The following is a 13972-nucleotide window of genomic DNA, read 5'->3' on the forward strand; positions in this document are numbered from 1 at the left end:
AGGAACGTGCTTGTACCAGTTATCTTCTCAGTCACTTAGTAGTGGTGGAACAACCCACCTTATATGGTGATCTAACTTCCTTCCAAGTTTTTATGTGGGACTAAATTTTGTTTTCGGTCCTCTTTTCACTCCCTTGTAAGCTGTCACCAATTTAGGCTTAAACTTACATGAGCTATTACATATGTGGGTTTTAAAATTTATAGAATTTTTTGAAAAATACTACATATGGGTCAAGCAAATAGCCATTATTTCAACCGTTTCGGTTGTTAACTCATGAGTTGGTAAGTATCCATATAGTTGTTTTTTTCAGATGAAATATCCATATGGTTGTTGCATATACGTGCGTTTTAGTAACACTTTGTGTGTCCAGGTCCTACACGTACGAGGCAGCCATGTCAGCCTAATAGGCTAGCTATAGTATGGTTTGGCTGGCCGAGTCGTATCCTAGTAGGAGTCTAGCAGTACTAGTTAGCTTTAAGTTAAGTCAGATCGAGTCAGCTTCAAAAGGAAAGCCATGGCCGTATACGTTTAGAGGTGCATACCGAGTAGGTCTTGGTTTGTTTGTCCAGGTTGTGCGTGTATATAAGCCCAACCTAAGGACACAATCGAGAGGCCGCCTCTGAAAAAACGTCGTGATATCCTGGATATTTTTCTCAGAGATCTGCGGAAACAGGCTTGCCGGACCATGGCTTTCGCTGGCGTATCCCTCGTCGCAGACGGCAGGCTGTGCGACCTAACCACGTCGCCCATCGACGCCCGCGCGGACAGAGGGTACCACTTGCTCGTCGTCGAAGGCTACACGCGTAGCAAAAACAAGCCATCAAACGGGCAGTACATTAAGTCTCGTCCTTTCCTGGTTGGAGGCCATCGCTGGCGTCTCCATTACTACCCTAATGGCTATAAGGAGGATGATAAAGACTTCATAGTAGTATCAGTCTTTCTTGCCATTGATGACTATGTGGAGGGACAGGAAGTGAATGCTCAGGTTGTCTTCAGTTTTATTGACCAGCCTGAGTTGCGAATGTCAACACGCATCCGTAAAATAAGAACATTATTTCGTCGTGGTGATGGAGAAGCAAAACTCATTAGAAGGGACAGCTTGCAAACATCAAGACATCTTAAGGACGATAGCTTCGTTATCCGGTGCGACATTGTGGTCTCCAAGGCGCCGGCCGACACCAGCACCACCGACAAGGGGGTTGGCACCACAGCTTCGTTTGTGGACATTTCGCCGTCGAACATGCAAAACCATCTCAGCAAACTTCTCCTATCTGACGACGGCGCTGACATTACATTTGAGGTTAGCGGCGAGACGTTTCCTGCTCACCGGTGCGTGCTTGCAGCCCGATCTAGCGTTTTTAAGGAACAACTCTTTTGTGGCACTAGTATGACCAATGCCAATATAGTAGAGATAAATGACATGGAAGCGAAAATTTTCTATGCATTGCTTGTTTTCATCTACACTGACTCGTTTCCGGACTGGGATTGGCTTGAAGATGAAGCAGACGAATCAGGAGAAGAGTTAGACGATGATGAAAATGATGAAGCGACTAATCAGTATGTAAAATGGCTGCTGCACTTGCTTGAAGCTGCGGATAGGTATGACCTCCAAAGGCTCAAGTCGATCTGCGTAGAGGAGTTGGTCCAATACATATGGATGGACACGGTGGCAGACATTATTGTTGTGGCTGAGCGGAGACAGTGTCGCTTGTTGAAGAATTTTTTTTTTTGACGGAACCTCGTCAGAGGGCGGGGAGCTCCCGCATTGCATTATAGGAAGAGGGAAAATGGTCCAGTTAATAAGGGAAACTGGACCTCAAAACCATACAAGCGCGGTTAATTAAGGAAAACCGGCGAAAACCACCACCCGACTAAAGCTAGGGGACATCGTCTGATCCAGATAGAAGTGTTCCAAGACCTAGGACCGTTGGAAACACTTCATACCCAACCAAGACAGCCTTCGCTACCTCAAGAGTACTCTCGCAACAAGAAGAGCACTTGCGCCCAACCAAAGGAAGACAACGACTAAACATTAGCCAGGACCAACTCACGAATTGCCTGAGTCGCCAAAGGCGAGGCAGGCGTCTTGCATAACCGCAAAAGAGGCTTCATCTTTTCTTGCACATCCTCCTCGGAGCCTTTCTTAGGGGCTGATCCCTTTGGAAGAGCTCCAAAGGATTCCGCCAGCCTATGTTCAGCACGCTTGGCAACCGGGATGTTGCAGTCTTTGTTCTTCTTATCCAGACGTCCGCTCCGCCTCCCAGCACAACTTGAGTCCCCATCAATCTGCACTTGAATCGGTGCATCGAGCAACGAGTGCTGCGCAGTGGACTTGAAGCTGCTCCAGAGCTCATCCAACTTTGTAGATGAAGACGGCAAATCCACCTCCTTCAGCACCATGCCATTGCCAGGTTGAGCCCAGGCTTGCTCCTGCACGCCTGGGAGCACCATCTCGAGCATGACCTTGTCCAAGGCAGGTGGATCAACATCGGTCTGCACCATCTCACTCAACTCAGCTGAGCAACCAGCCACATCGAGCGCACAACTATCCTCACCATCGACCACAACGGGAGGGGCAGATTCATCATTAGCAAGAGCTTGGCTGCCCCCGATAGCTTCCGTAGGTTCCCATAGGCTTGAGACTTGAGTAGTCCAACTCTCCACAACAGCAACCAGGTCTTGAAGAGGCTTGAACAGCACCTCAAGACGAGCAGCGAACATGGCCTGCAGCTCAGCGCTAAGCGCCTCCGCCTGTGCTGCAAGGAGAGGCTGCAACGACCCCAAAACAGCGGGAGGCACATCGGTGTCAGCTGCCGACACAACACGCACCGGCTTGTTCAACTCTGCGAGCTGAACAGAGGCTAACTCCTGCAGCGCCGATCGCAACATTGTCGCCTGCTCCGTGAAGGCAGCCTTCAACAACTCCTCCAGCTGAACAGAGGCCATTGCCGGCACGACACCATCAGTCGCAGAGCTGTCAGGATGAGCGACAACCGAAGCCCAAGTGCGACCAGATCGAGGAGGTGGGGTTGGTGGCGCTCCGCTGCGGGGGAAAGGTCGCTGACGAGGCTCAGTAGATGCGCGGGGGCGATCAGGATGCCGTGCCATGCAATCCCGCTCGCGATGGCCGGAGTGGCCACATCCCAAGCACCGGACATCGCCACGGCAATCCGCAACGAAGTGGTCCGATGACAAGCACCGAAAGCAGAGGCCAAAAGTCCTCTGCTTGAAGGCGCGAGGAAGCCCAGCCTCCTTCCTGGGAGGAGGAGCAGCCACCTTCTCCAGCCTCGGCCGACGCCGTCCCCCGACTTCCTCCCAAGCCTGCTCCACGGTCGCCATGGAATCCACACTGACAATTGTGGGTTTGAAGTTTACCGGGAGTTTATCCGGAGGAGGCGGCAGCAAGAGCGCAGGGGCCGGAGCAGCAGGGGCGAGCAGGACCCCATTCCCCACGGGAGCCGGCAGCTGGGATGGGGCGGCCAGCGCATCCGGAGAGAGCACCAGGTCGCCAGCAGCAGGAGCTCCGGGCGCAGGAGAAGCTCCAGGCGCAGCGCTGCGCGCTGCCTCGGTTGGCAGGGTCGAAGCAGCCGGCAGCACCGGAGGGGCCAGCTCCTCTTCATCGTCGGTGGAGGTGTCCAAAGGAGGTGGAACGGGAGGCGGTGGAGCGGGCGCCAGCTCCTCAGCCTCGTCTCCGACATCGCCTGCAGCAGCCGGTGCAGCAGGGCCAGCCGGCGCGGAGCCGCTGGAGCACATCTCCCGGACCAAACTGTCGGCCAGGGGTGGAGGAGTGACCTGCGCAGAGTCAGGATCTGGTCCCAACGGGCGCGGGGGTGGCCGGAGTGAGGGGATCTGGCCGGCGGCGGCCGCGCGGGTCACGCGAGCGTGGTCGCGAGAGCCACCATCACTGGTCGCGAGGCTTGTTGAAGAATTCGTGTGTGGAGTTCATCAAATCCCATTCAAGACTGTATACGGCTTTCACGGTTGATAGCTTGGATGAGATCATCAAAACCTGCAGCCCCTCCGTTCTGAATGAGCTCCTCTCCAAGCTACCTAAACTTCTCAAAGGACATATCGGAGCCCTGATATCATAGTCATATTAGTGCATATGTGTTCATGGTCTAGTAGCTACTGGTCTTTTAAATTTCGATTGGATGTTGATATGCAGTTATCTAACCTACTATCTGTCGTGTTTTGGTGGCCTAGTATGATATCCACTGTTCTACATTTGCACTTGATGTTGAGACGCAGTAATATACCTCATGTATTAATTATGTGCTTAGCCTGATTTCGTTTGGTCAATGCAAGGTTGTGCTGTGCATCGAAATTTTAACCTGAAAAAGTTGTTTGAGTGTATGCATAAATGGCCTGCTAACGTAAAAGGTGGCCTGCGCGCATGTACTAGTTTGTTAACGTACTCTCTTTCTCCGATGAAAATTGAGCGTGCATGATATGGAGATCATCGTAGATAAATCTCGTAAGCAAAACGAAAGCGGTGACACCAAACAGGAATAACAATATACACTTGGATAGTTTGGCGAAGTCATACACAAATTAACTCCAGATTTTTAGATCAGTTATATAAAATGTGTGTTTTTTTATTCAGAGAAATCCATTAAGCAATATAGAGAGTTAGTCATTTTATTTTTACCATATCACCAGTGGCTAATATTACTAATATGTTTAGTAATTGCTTAAATAGGATTGAAAAGAAAGTGCCTGCTAGAATTCATAATTTGTGCTTTAGTTTAGATGATATGAAATTGTCGAAAGAAATACCATTATTTTGAACAAAAGCATTTTGCCAAAAAAAATCACAGAACTACCTACTGGATTACACATATGGTCATATCTTCTTTCCAAGACCAGTGAAAATATTTGAACACTAGATGCAATCGGCCAATGGCAATGTACTGACTAACTTTAGTCAAGCTAATTGTCGGCAACCCGTTAGATTACAAGAATCGCAGAGGGTTTTTGTGTGTTTTTTCTTTCGCTAGTTGATTCATGTCGTGATTTAGTGTGACCTGTGTTATGTAAAGCTATAAAAATAAAACCATGCAATAAATGAAAGGATGTATGCATCACTTTGATAAGCTTCTCCCAGAAGCTCGGATCCTAAAAAAATTCTGGCTTATATTCTAGTTTAGGCTAAATAAGATTATAAGCCAGAACATATTTGAGGTTCGGGCTTCTGGGAGAAGCTGGTGGGGAGAAGCTTCTTCCAGAAGCATGCTTACCAGGTGTGGCGTACGGCCGCCAACAGGCGGGCGAAAGGACCTCCAACAGTCCAACTCGAACTCGCTCGATCGGCGTTTTCTTCCTGCTTCCGGTACAGGTCCGCGGAGGTTGCTGGAGAAAGGATTTTCTAGGGTGACCAACGAAGGGGAGGATATGAGCACTTTCCACAAAATTTCGGTGAACAAAACATGTTATAGTGGAGCATTTTACTTGAACTGGTAATACTGCGGTTATAATAGTTGCGGATCCTAAGTCGAACTTAATTAGGTACACGCTAACACTTGGGAGTAACGATGATTTCTTTCGCTCAGTGGACCATTCTCAGACCGTTTTATTCTCCGCGTCATGATAGAATGATGACTCTGTCATTTGATTCTACACGTTATAATACTATCTATTTCTGTTACCTCCATTTCAAAAAATATTTTTTTAGGAAGCTATTTTTTTTTCTAAAAAGGATTACATTTCAGAACGGAGATACTGCAGTACTATTCTAGTCAGGGTACTACTAGCACTTGCAATCGTACCATAAATTTATTGGCTACTAGACGACCCGGATTTTGGCCTCTTCGCTATGCTCAGCAGGGTGCCTGATTGCATTTTCATGGTGATCCCAGACTGGTTACCATTCTATTATGTCGTATAAAATGTTTCACCGTGACCATGGGGCTGTAGATTAGCAGACTTAACTGAAGAAATAAATTACTAGAACACTTGATGAACATCACCAGAGCCGATGATAGGGTTCAGAGTTCAGACTAGCCGCAACAGAATTACAGAAAACACACTTGTTCAGTTGATCCAGCTGCGAGTCTGACAAGTAAAACAACACGGACACCCAACTTACAATGCAGTGCTTCGATCAGTTCTCTATGCAATTCCGGTCAGCTGCTAGCTGTTCTTGGTCTAATTGGACCATCAGAAACAAGATTACCTTTGAGAAGTTCATCCTCAGATCTCCTGTTACGATTATCTTCACAGTGTGTTCGTTTTTGAAACATTAGGCAGGGCTCTACAACGATGAGGAGAAGGAAGCAATTTGTGCTGGTGCGGATCAGCTCATGCGCAAGGTGTCTGAGGTAGCTGGAGCTGGATCAAGGACCAAAGTTCCCGAAGCTGCTGGAATTGGAAGGTCCAAGTACTTGAGGCTCACTGCGGGATGAGGATACCGCTTTTGTTTCTGGATATTGGTGGATGTATAAACTTGTAGTTTGCAGTTTTAGCTGAACTTTGTGTTGTTTAGGGGGAGCAAAATATCATCAGGTTTTTGCCCCGTAGGGATGCTCGAGGGCGAGTATTCGGTTTCCTGATGATACCTCCTTTTTTGCAACATCCTTCTCCTATCCCTTTCGTTCTTTTGCTTGTAAAAGATATGTTATTTTCGTCACGCAAGTAATGGAAAGGGGCTAGCCCAGTTGGAAAAAAGATGGCACCGACTAATGGCCTCTTCGCAGCCCTAAGGCAGGGGTGATCTGTTCCGTTCAACCGGCTTGGAAGCTTCCAGTCAATTTTTCATTTGCCATCAATACCTTCTGGAGATGTTGATCAGTGACAGTGAGCGCAACTTCACATTTAGTAGTACCACAGTTAAATCAATCTCAAAACTTAGAAACTGTAGCCATAGGATCAGGTCTGACAGATCAAACATCAGAAGACCTCTTCCGCAAGATCTAAATACTGCATTGAATTTATTTATTTCTTGATCAAAAGGATTGCATTTACATGAGTTCCATCTAAAAACTGAACAATCTTCGTAGTAAACGGATCACCGCGCTTTCGTCATTAAAGTGGAACAGCAACTACATACTACATGGAGAACAAAAAGGTAATTACATTCTGATGTACGGGTTCTGCGGTCCAGTTCACATACAAGATTGTTGCAATAAGCAGAGATAAAATTCATATATAGCTGGGATTCCCTTCTCCAAAATGTAAAAGTACACTTTTTCTTTACTACATTGCCTCTCCCTCTCCCTCCCATCAGCTGCCGGCAGCATATGTACACCACCAAATGTACTTCATCTGCCGTCAATGGCATGTGCTACTGGTTAGCGAGATCATCTCCTTTCTCTCCATGCAAATTGGCTCAGAGGATTGCGAGAAAGATCAGATAATTACAATGCATTCCTCTGCCCCACGAACTTCCGTGCAACGCCAAAGATCAGAGCCTTTGTCAAGAGCCCCTGGTCAAGAGTACACGCCAAAGCCACAGCCCCACCGAGCACAAGGAACCTCGCAACGCGGTTCTTCACAGGTTTCTCTTCGGCTTCCATGATATCTGATTGGTCACTGTTGGACTCCAATGCTCGAACAAAATTGTCACCAACCTTGGTATTGATCCGTGCCATCAAAGCGCTCTTCGAAGGTGGCTCCCCTGCAGCCCTGGCTTTCTGATAGGCACGAAGTCCAGGTTCAATTCTTTTGACACATCCCCACATGCCCTGACGGATACCAATCTTTGCAATCTCGTTGGGAATGCCCATATCCTCATGGTGGAACAAAAGAATCTCGCAGGCAGTAGATCCACCATTCCCTCGTCTTGACTCCACTGTTCGATGATCAGAACAAAAGAAATTCTGAGTATTGAAGGAACAGATAAAGAATGAAAAAAAAAGAAAGGGGTGCTCCTTTCATTCATTTCTAGAGAATGACTGGTCTACTTTTCAGTCATTTTACCTTTCCTGTATTCAAAAGGTTTTCGTTTCACCTCTCACTACTCAAATGGAAATAAGATAGTGAGGGAAGGAATTACCTGCACGGATGCACCAGCTTGAGTAATACAAATCTACTCTGCGAGGTTTGCTGCGCCGCGGGATGGATGAACATGGCACACCCTGCATCATGGTACATAAAAAGGGATAGATAAATAGCTGAGCGAGAGTATATCATGTCAGTGTAATACACATGTGCACATAGGCATATTCTAGTGATTCGCTCATATAAGGTGAAGTTGCCTTAAGAGTCCAGACTGCTGATCATTAAGGAATTATATCTTTGTTGTTTTGCACCTCTTCTCAAGTCATCCTTTCTTGGGGATAATGTAAAATATCTTCGAGCTTTGAGAAATATTGTACTGAATCATTTTATGCTGGGTACATAACCAAAACAACAATGTTGAGACTCTTGGTTTCCACCTTACATAATTCCATTCAGGGAAATCAGAACTAGAGGACAGCTTCTTAGTTTATTTTATTATGCATGTGCCTAAATAGCTACAAAAGCAACTAAGAGGGAACTATCATCCAGGTAGACCAGGCAGTTCAATGAAGCTATAAATAAAATCATTGGCACATCAAGTGATCGAACAATGAACAATGAATTTAGGAGATACGAAAACAAAAAGATGTGCAATGAAGAAACAGCGGTACGAATACCATCTGTAGTACATGCACAAAAATAGCAAAAGGAGAGAGTTGAAATACCAAAAGAGAAAAAGGTCCAATGACAGAGCATGCATGTTGGTCCGCACAAAATTTCAATAAGGCACACCACTGTTATCAATTTCAAATAACTTTTGCTATCTCAGACACGCGACCATGACAAAGAAACATGGGTTTAGTTATGAAATGCGGTCCATGTACTAAGCTCAAACCCACAGGTACTTCCACATGTCTTAAATGAGATGATGTTAAGCTGAGTAACATGCCATGGAATAAACTACAACCAGAACAGACATGGACATATTTTAAGTTTGACACTGATGTACCAACTCTTCCTAGTTATTTCTTCATTTGTGTTGTGTACTTATCCTTATTAACGATAACTTAATACAAGAGGTTCTCCAGCTATCCACATGGTTTGCTTTCAAACAAATAATTGTGAAAATGAAGAAGTGGAGACTTCTGCCTATCAACAACTCACCATTAATAACAAGACTTAAATGATGTTAGAATTCTGTCCTACTAAATGTACTCGGAGGATGGAGAAGTGGCCTCAGGTCATTATCCTTGGGAAAAGATATCAGCACGCTTGACAAACAAAAGCTGATCTTCATATATGTGACATCTCATTATCATTTATCAGGTATGCACAAAAGTGACGTTTTCCAGTCAACAATACCAATAAATTCACCTAGCTGTGCCTGTTTCTAACTGAGTTGGATGATGAGTATGAAAACAACCTTTTGTCAACATAATCAATTTGTTTGCACAAATGTAAAAAAGGGTAAGACTGTAGATTCTCCCAGCAGGGGTTTTAAACAATAGTTTATTGTTTTTGGAAATCTTGCCATAGTTTCTTCTAATAACAAGGGCTAAACATAATTTTCTACGCAAATTAAGGAAATACAGTTGAACATTGCAAAGATGTAACTGCAACTTTACACAATTTCTGTGAGCAGCATCATATGCTAAGGATCAAGCACAATTCTCCTGTAAACCCCATCCTCAACCCCTCAAAATAAATGGAAGCATCGTGAATGAACAACATGAGTAGTATATTCCAGAGTGTGTTTTACCTTTGTAACACAGTAGTACGCGCCTCCAAGTTTCCATATCCGGCGAGCAATGATGTACTCCCTGTCACTGCAGAAGAAAGGGAACTGCAAGCAAGAAAGCAAACCTTAATTTACAAACTGAGAACATGGCAGAACATAGAGCTGATTCGCCATCTCAAGACCATCTCTACCTTGCGAACCCAATGCACTTTCATCGTCCCGGTAGTGTGACACTCCTCCAGCGTCTCGTAAGAGATAAGCATATCATCCCACTTGTTGGTCATGCGGAACTCATCGTCCCCAAAGAAGTCCCTTACTTCGTCCGGCGTTGCATTCTCAAAGATTGTGCTGCTCTGGTATTGAGAAGGCCGATTCTGATTCCATGCAGGCACAGACCGAGAATTACCACCGGCATCGAAATTTAGTACTACTTCACATGAGCAAGGATAATCTACTGAGAAGTAGCATTCACCGGTGGATCCCTTCTCCAGGCCTGGTAGGTCATGTTGGGCAGCGCCTTCTCCATCATCTTGATCCACGCCGGGCCACCGTCGTTGCCCTCCACCAGCCTCCAGAGGTTCACCAGGTCATCCTTCCCCACCGCCAGCTCCTCGTTCCCCATCTCCGATGACCTGTCAAGGCAAAGCAGCCGCAGGTCAAGCTTTTCCGTCGTCAAAGGGCACTCCAATTTCGCGAAATCACCAGTAAAGAACACGGGTTTGACCACAGCAACCCCCACCACACCAAGAAGAAGAACGAGGCACGCATTTCACCGAACATCTCGCGAGACTACTAGGCACGTACCCTTGCAGGGAGGTCTCCTCCTCCTGCTGCCGCTGCCCCGCCGCGTCGGTGGCGGTGCCGGCGAAGTAGTCGAAAGGGCCGCGGAGGCGGGCGGGGAGCTGGCCCCTCCAGAAGTCGAGCGTGGTGAACTGCGGCGGGTCGGCGGTGGCGACGATGCCGGCCGCCCAGCGCGGGCGCCAGGCCCAGCCGAGCAGGAGGCCGACGAGGGCCGCCGCCCAGAGCGGCCCGGCGAGGAGCGCCATCTCGCAGGCCGCCCCCCACGCCGTCTTCTGCTCGAGCACCCTCGCCACCGCCGACAGCACGTACCCCATCGGAGCCGCAGCCGGAGGCGGAGGCGGAGGCGGGGGCGGTGGCGGAGTAGTGGATTGCGGCAAGGGGAGAAAGGAATGGGCTTTGCGGCCTATCGGAGAGGATTAAAGACTCGATTTTTTGCTCCCTATCTTCTCTTTTATTGGTTTCTCTGGTGGATGGAGGAGAGGAATGGCAAGGTGTGGTGCACGAGTTGGGATGTGCTCATTGCTCTGTGGTCACGGTGCATGGACTTTGTCTCTTTCTTTTTCTATGATGTCTTGATCTTTTATTTGAAACATATATAGTTTCAGAAAACAATTATTTTTAATAAAAAATTGTAGTCATATGCTACTTACTTTGAATCAGAACATTTTGGCATCCCTGGTGTTTTTTCAAAGAATATGAGATAAAAAAAAATGTGATTCATATCTATTCCTGAAAAGAGGAGGAGGATTTGAGACGATGTGATTAAATAAGAACCGGTGGGTGACAACTAACTGATATAATATAAGACTGGTCAATTCATTGTTGGTTAAAAAGTCATTTTCACGTGATGTTTAATATGCTTTGCATGTTCGTCCTGAAAGGTACAAAAGTGGACTAAAGGTATCTAAGCTTTCATAGACTATGAAATTCCATTCCCATTTTTGTAACAGTCAAGGCTTATATATGGACCGGCGGATAAAAAAAGTGAACACGCTCATGTCAAACTAGAAAATTGTCTTCCCAATCGAACGATCTAACGATAGGCATTTATCATCCATTTATTATCATTTAGAATTAAATAAAGGTAGACACGTTATCGTGTGATTATATGCTAGCTAGTAAATTTTACATTATCTATATTTTTTAACTCTCCTAGAAAACTATTTTTTTTCAGATAGTCTTTCGCCCCTTTTTATAAATAAAACAACCGCATCCATACAAGAATCAAGTGCGAGCCAAAAAAATAAAAGTGTACGATGGGCTAATAGTACAAACATGTCCATCGGAAAAGAGAAAGGTAGTGATACAACTCCACCCGGTCGATACAACTCAAGTAGAAAATAAAACTATATACCCTGATTTAATAGATAAATAACATGTATAGTCTACCATGAACCAATTGATAAATCATCACTCTATCCACATCGCATCACTAGTTTTTCTTTTATTTCCTCACACATAAGGCCAAAATACAGTAGACCATGCCTGTGATGTGAGCATTGGGCCTATGGACCTGGTGCAGAGACGTGGAGGGCTCCTGCCCCAAGCGATAAGGCGATTTGGGGAGAGAGGCCGAGGTGGCGCGTGTCGATTCCGGCGGGGCCCTATTTTCAGCACCATCCAATCACATGTGGCCACGTACACGCAGCTAGTCCAATAAGGGTAGTGTCTAGTGTGACCATTGGCCAGCCAAGAAGACAACAGAAAAAGAACGGCAGAGACCAGGCCTGCTTTGTTATTGATCCGTAGAATTGGTGCCTTACCAACTGAACATCATCATCATCATGCCTAAAATAAAAATTTGCACTGGGCTAATTTGATTGCTTATCTATATTCTGGTCAATTGCCAAATGGCACCAGTAGCTTCTCTGTATTTGTACATCTGTACATCTGTACATGTCTATCTATATACACGTATGCTCATGGGCTCATGGCATGTTTTGGACGCAGAAGTTTCAGACAATGTTTTCATATGGACATATAAATTTTCGAAAATGTGAATTTTGTCTACCATTTCCGACAAATAGGTAAAAGGTAGGCTTAAAGAAAAGAAAAAAGCTTATGTAGCACACTTGACACTTTGCCATCACCTCACAATTCACTTTTGTACTGCTAGCAGTTCGTAGGCACCCTTTGCACTTACCAAAGGACAGAAACGGGTGATCCATACACTCCATCATAAGGAGTTCGTAAGTTCTGCCCAAATCACCGCACTAGTTAATTAAGTAGTGCGCCATTATACAAATGCGATCGTACTTACATGATGACGGGATCAACACTACTACTAATCTATAAAATTTGGTACTCATTGGGGGTTCCCAATGCAGAAGCTAAGCTCCCAGTTAACCAATTATTTGCTTGCTTAGTCTAATCAGTTGGTGCGACGCGCATCTGCGTGTCTCAAGTCAAGGGACAGCTAATGCGTATGGCTGCTACGGTGCTACCTAAAGTTTGCGTGTGCAGGCTCGAGTGTGTTAAACGTTGCAATAAGAGAAATTGTCATAGCTATGCGCACCAACATAGAGGACCACCTTCTACGGTTCTACCTCCCTAAAGTTTTGGACGGTGGTCAACTAAATCTGCTTCCCTTTGCGATTATGGTGCTCCCTGTTTACTAATGGTGACTTTTTTTTGCGGGTTGCTAATGGTGACTTTCATATAGCAAAACCATATGTTGGCCTGTATACCTAGTTGACATTTAGAACAACATGTGTATCATGCTATTCGACACCGTACATATATATTGTAACTAAATTGTTATGCATGGTCTTGTAAACTTAATCACCCGAGCTTCTCAAATTAATCATATCTCCAATGATGCAATGTCACTTGTTTATGTAACAAACTATTTGGTGTTGACGAGGGAATATTCAACCTGATAGGCCGGCTCACCAGAGTGAGTCGCTGTATTAGTCGAGTCTAGCCCAGTCACCTCCTTGTTGGACCTACTTGCAAGGATCTAGGGTGATGTGAAGATCCAATCGATGTGCCAGATACCAAAATGAAGAACAAGTCAAGTATTGAATGGCGGATAATCGTAAGGTTATGTGACTCGCGGGGATAATGTAAACCCTAGGTCAAGTCACATGTATAAGGCTTGGAAGGAGATAGCAGCAGTGAACACATTCGTCCACCTTAGACTCCATCTACAACTCCGACAACTTGTAAACACATTTATCAATATAATCAAGTAGGAATAGGTCTTTACCTCCGCTGTGAGGGGCCGAACTTGGTTACATCGTGTTTGTATCAATCTCGTCCAAGACTTTCAATGTTGTCATCGCTCTTCACCTCATCTAAGCTACCCATGTAGCATCTGTGTCTCAGTAGTACATTGACATGTGCAAAATCAAGATGACATAGCACCTATAGTCATAGTCACATACCATTAACTATGTACACACATGCTATGTGTATCTGGTGTATAAGCCTATAAGGTAACAATTTCATAAGCTAGGTTAATCAGCTTGTCGAAATATTCCTCTATGCATGTTAAGA

The 13972-nt window shown here is 45.6% G+C and overlaps 2 protein-coding genes across 2 annotated transcripts; one reads left to right on the forward strand and one right to left on the reverse strand.

The window, feature by feature from the left end:
* Window positions 1–685: 685 nt before the first annotated feature.
* Window positions 686–1732, forward strand: LOC127310688 (BTB/POZ and MATH domain-containing protein 2-like). The gene has a single exon (XM_051341338.1). It carries the CDS (start codon window positions 686–688, stop codon window positions 1730–1732), a length of 1047 nt encoding a protein of 348 aa, XP_051197298.1.
* Window positions 1733–7049: 5317 nt separating this feature from the next.
* On the reverse strand, window positions 7050–10899 carry LOC127308623 (uncharacterized). The gene is made up of 6 exons (XM_051339490.2): window positions 10478–10899; window positions 10146–10305; window positions 9865–10047; window positions 9695–9778; window positions 7991–8072; window positions 7050–7786 (listed from the first exon to the last, which is right to left on the reverse strand). Exons 1-6 carry the CDS (start codon window positions 10786–10788, stop codon window positions 7353–7355), a joined length of 1254 nt encoding a protein of 417 aa, XP_051195450.1. The 5' UTR covers window positions 10789–10899; the 3' UTR covers window positions 7050–7352.
* Window positions 10900–13972: the final 3073 nt, after the last annotated feature.

The sequence above is a fragment of the Lolium perenne genome, chromosome 6 (assembly GCF_019359855.2).
Source record: "Lolium perenne isolate Kyuss_39 chromosome 6, Kyuss_2.0, whole genome shotgun sequence".
NCBI classification, from domain to species: domain Eukaryota; kingdom Viridiplantae; phylum Streptophyta; class Magnoliopsida; order Poales; family Poaceae; genus Lolium; species Lolium perenne.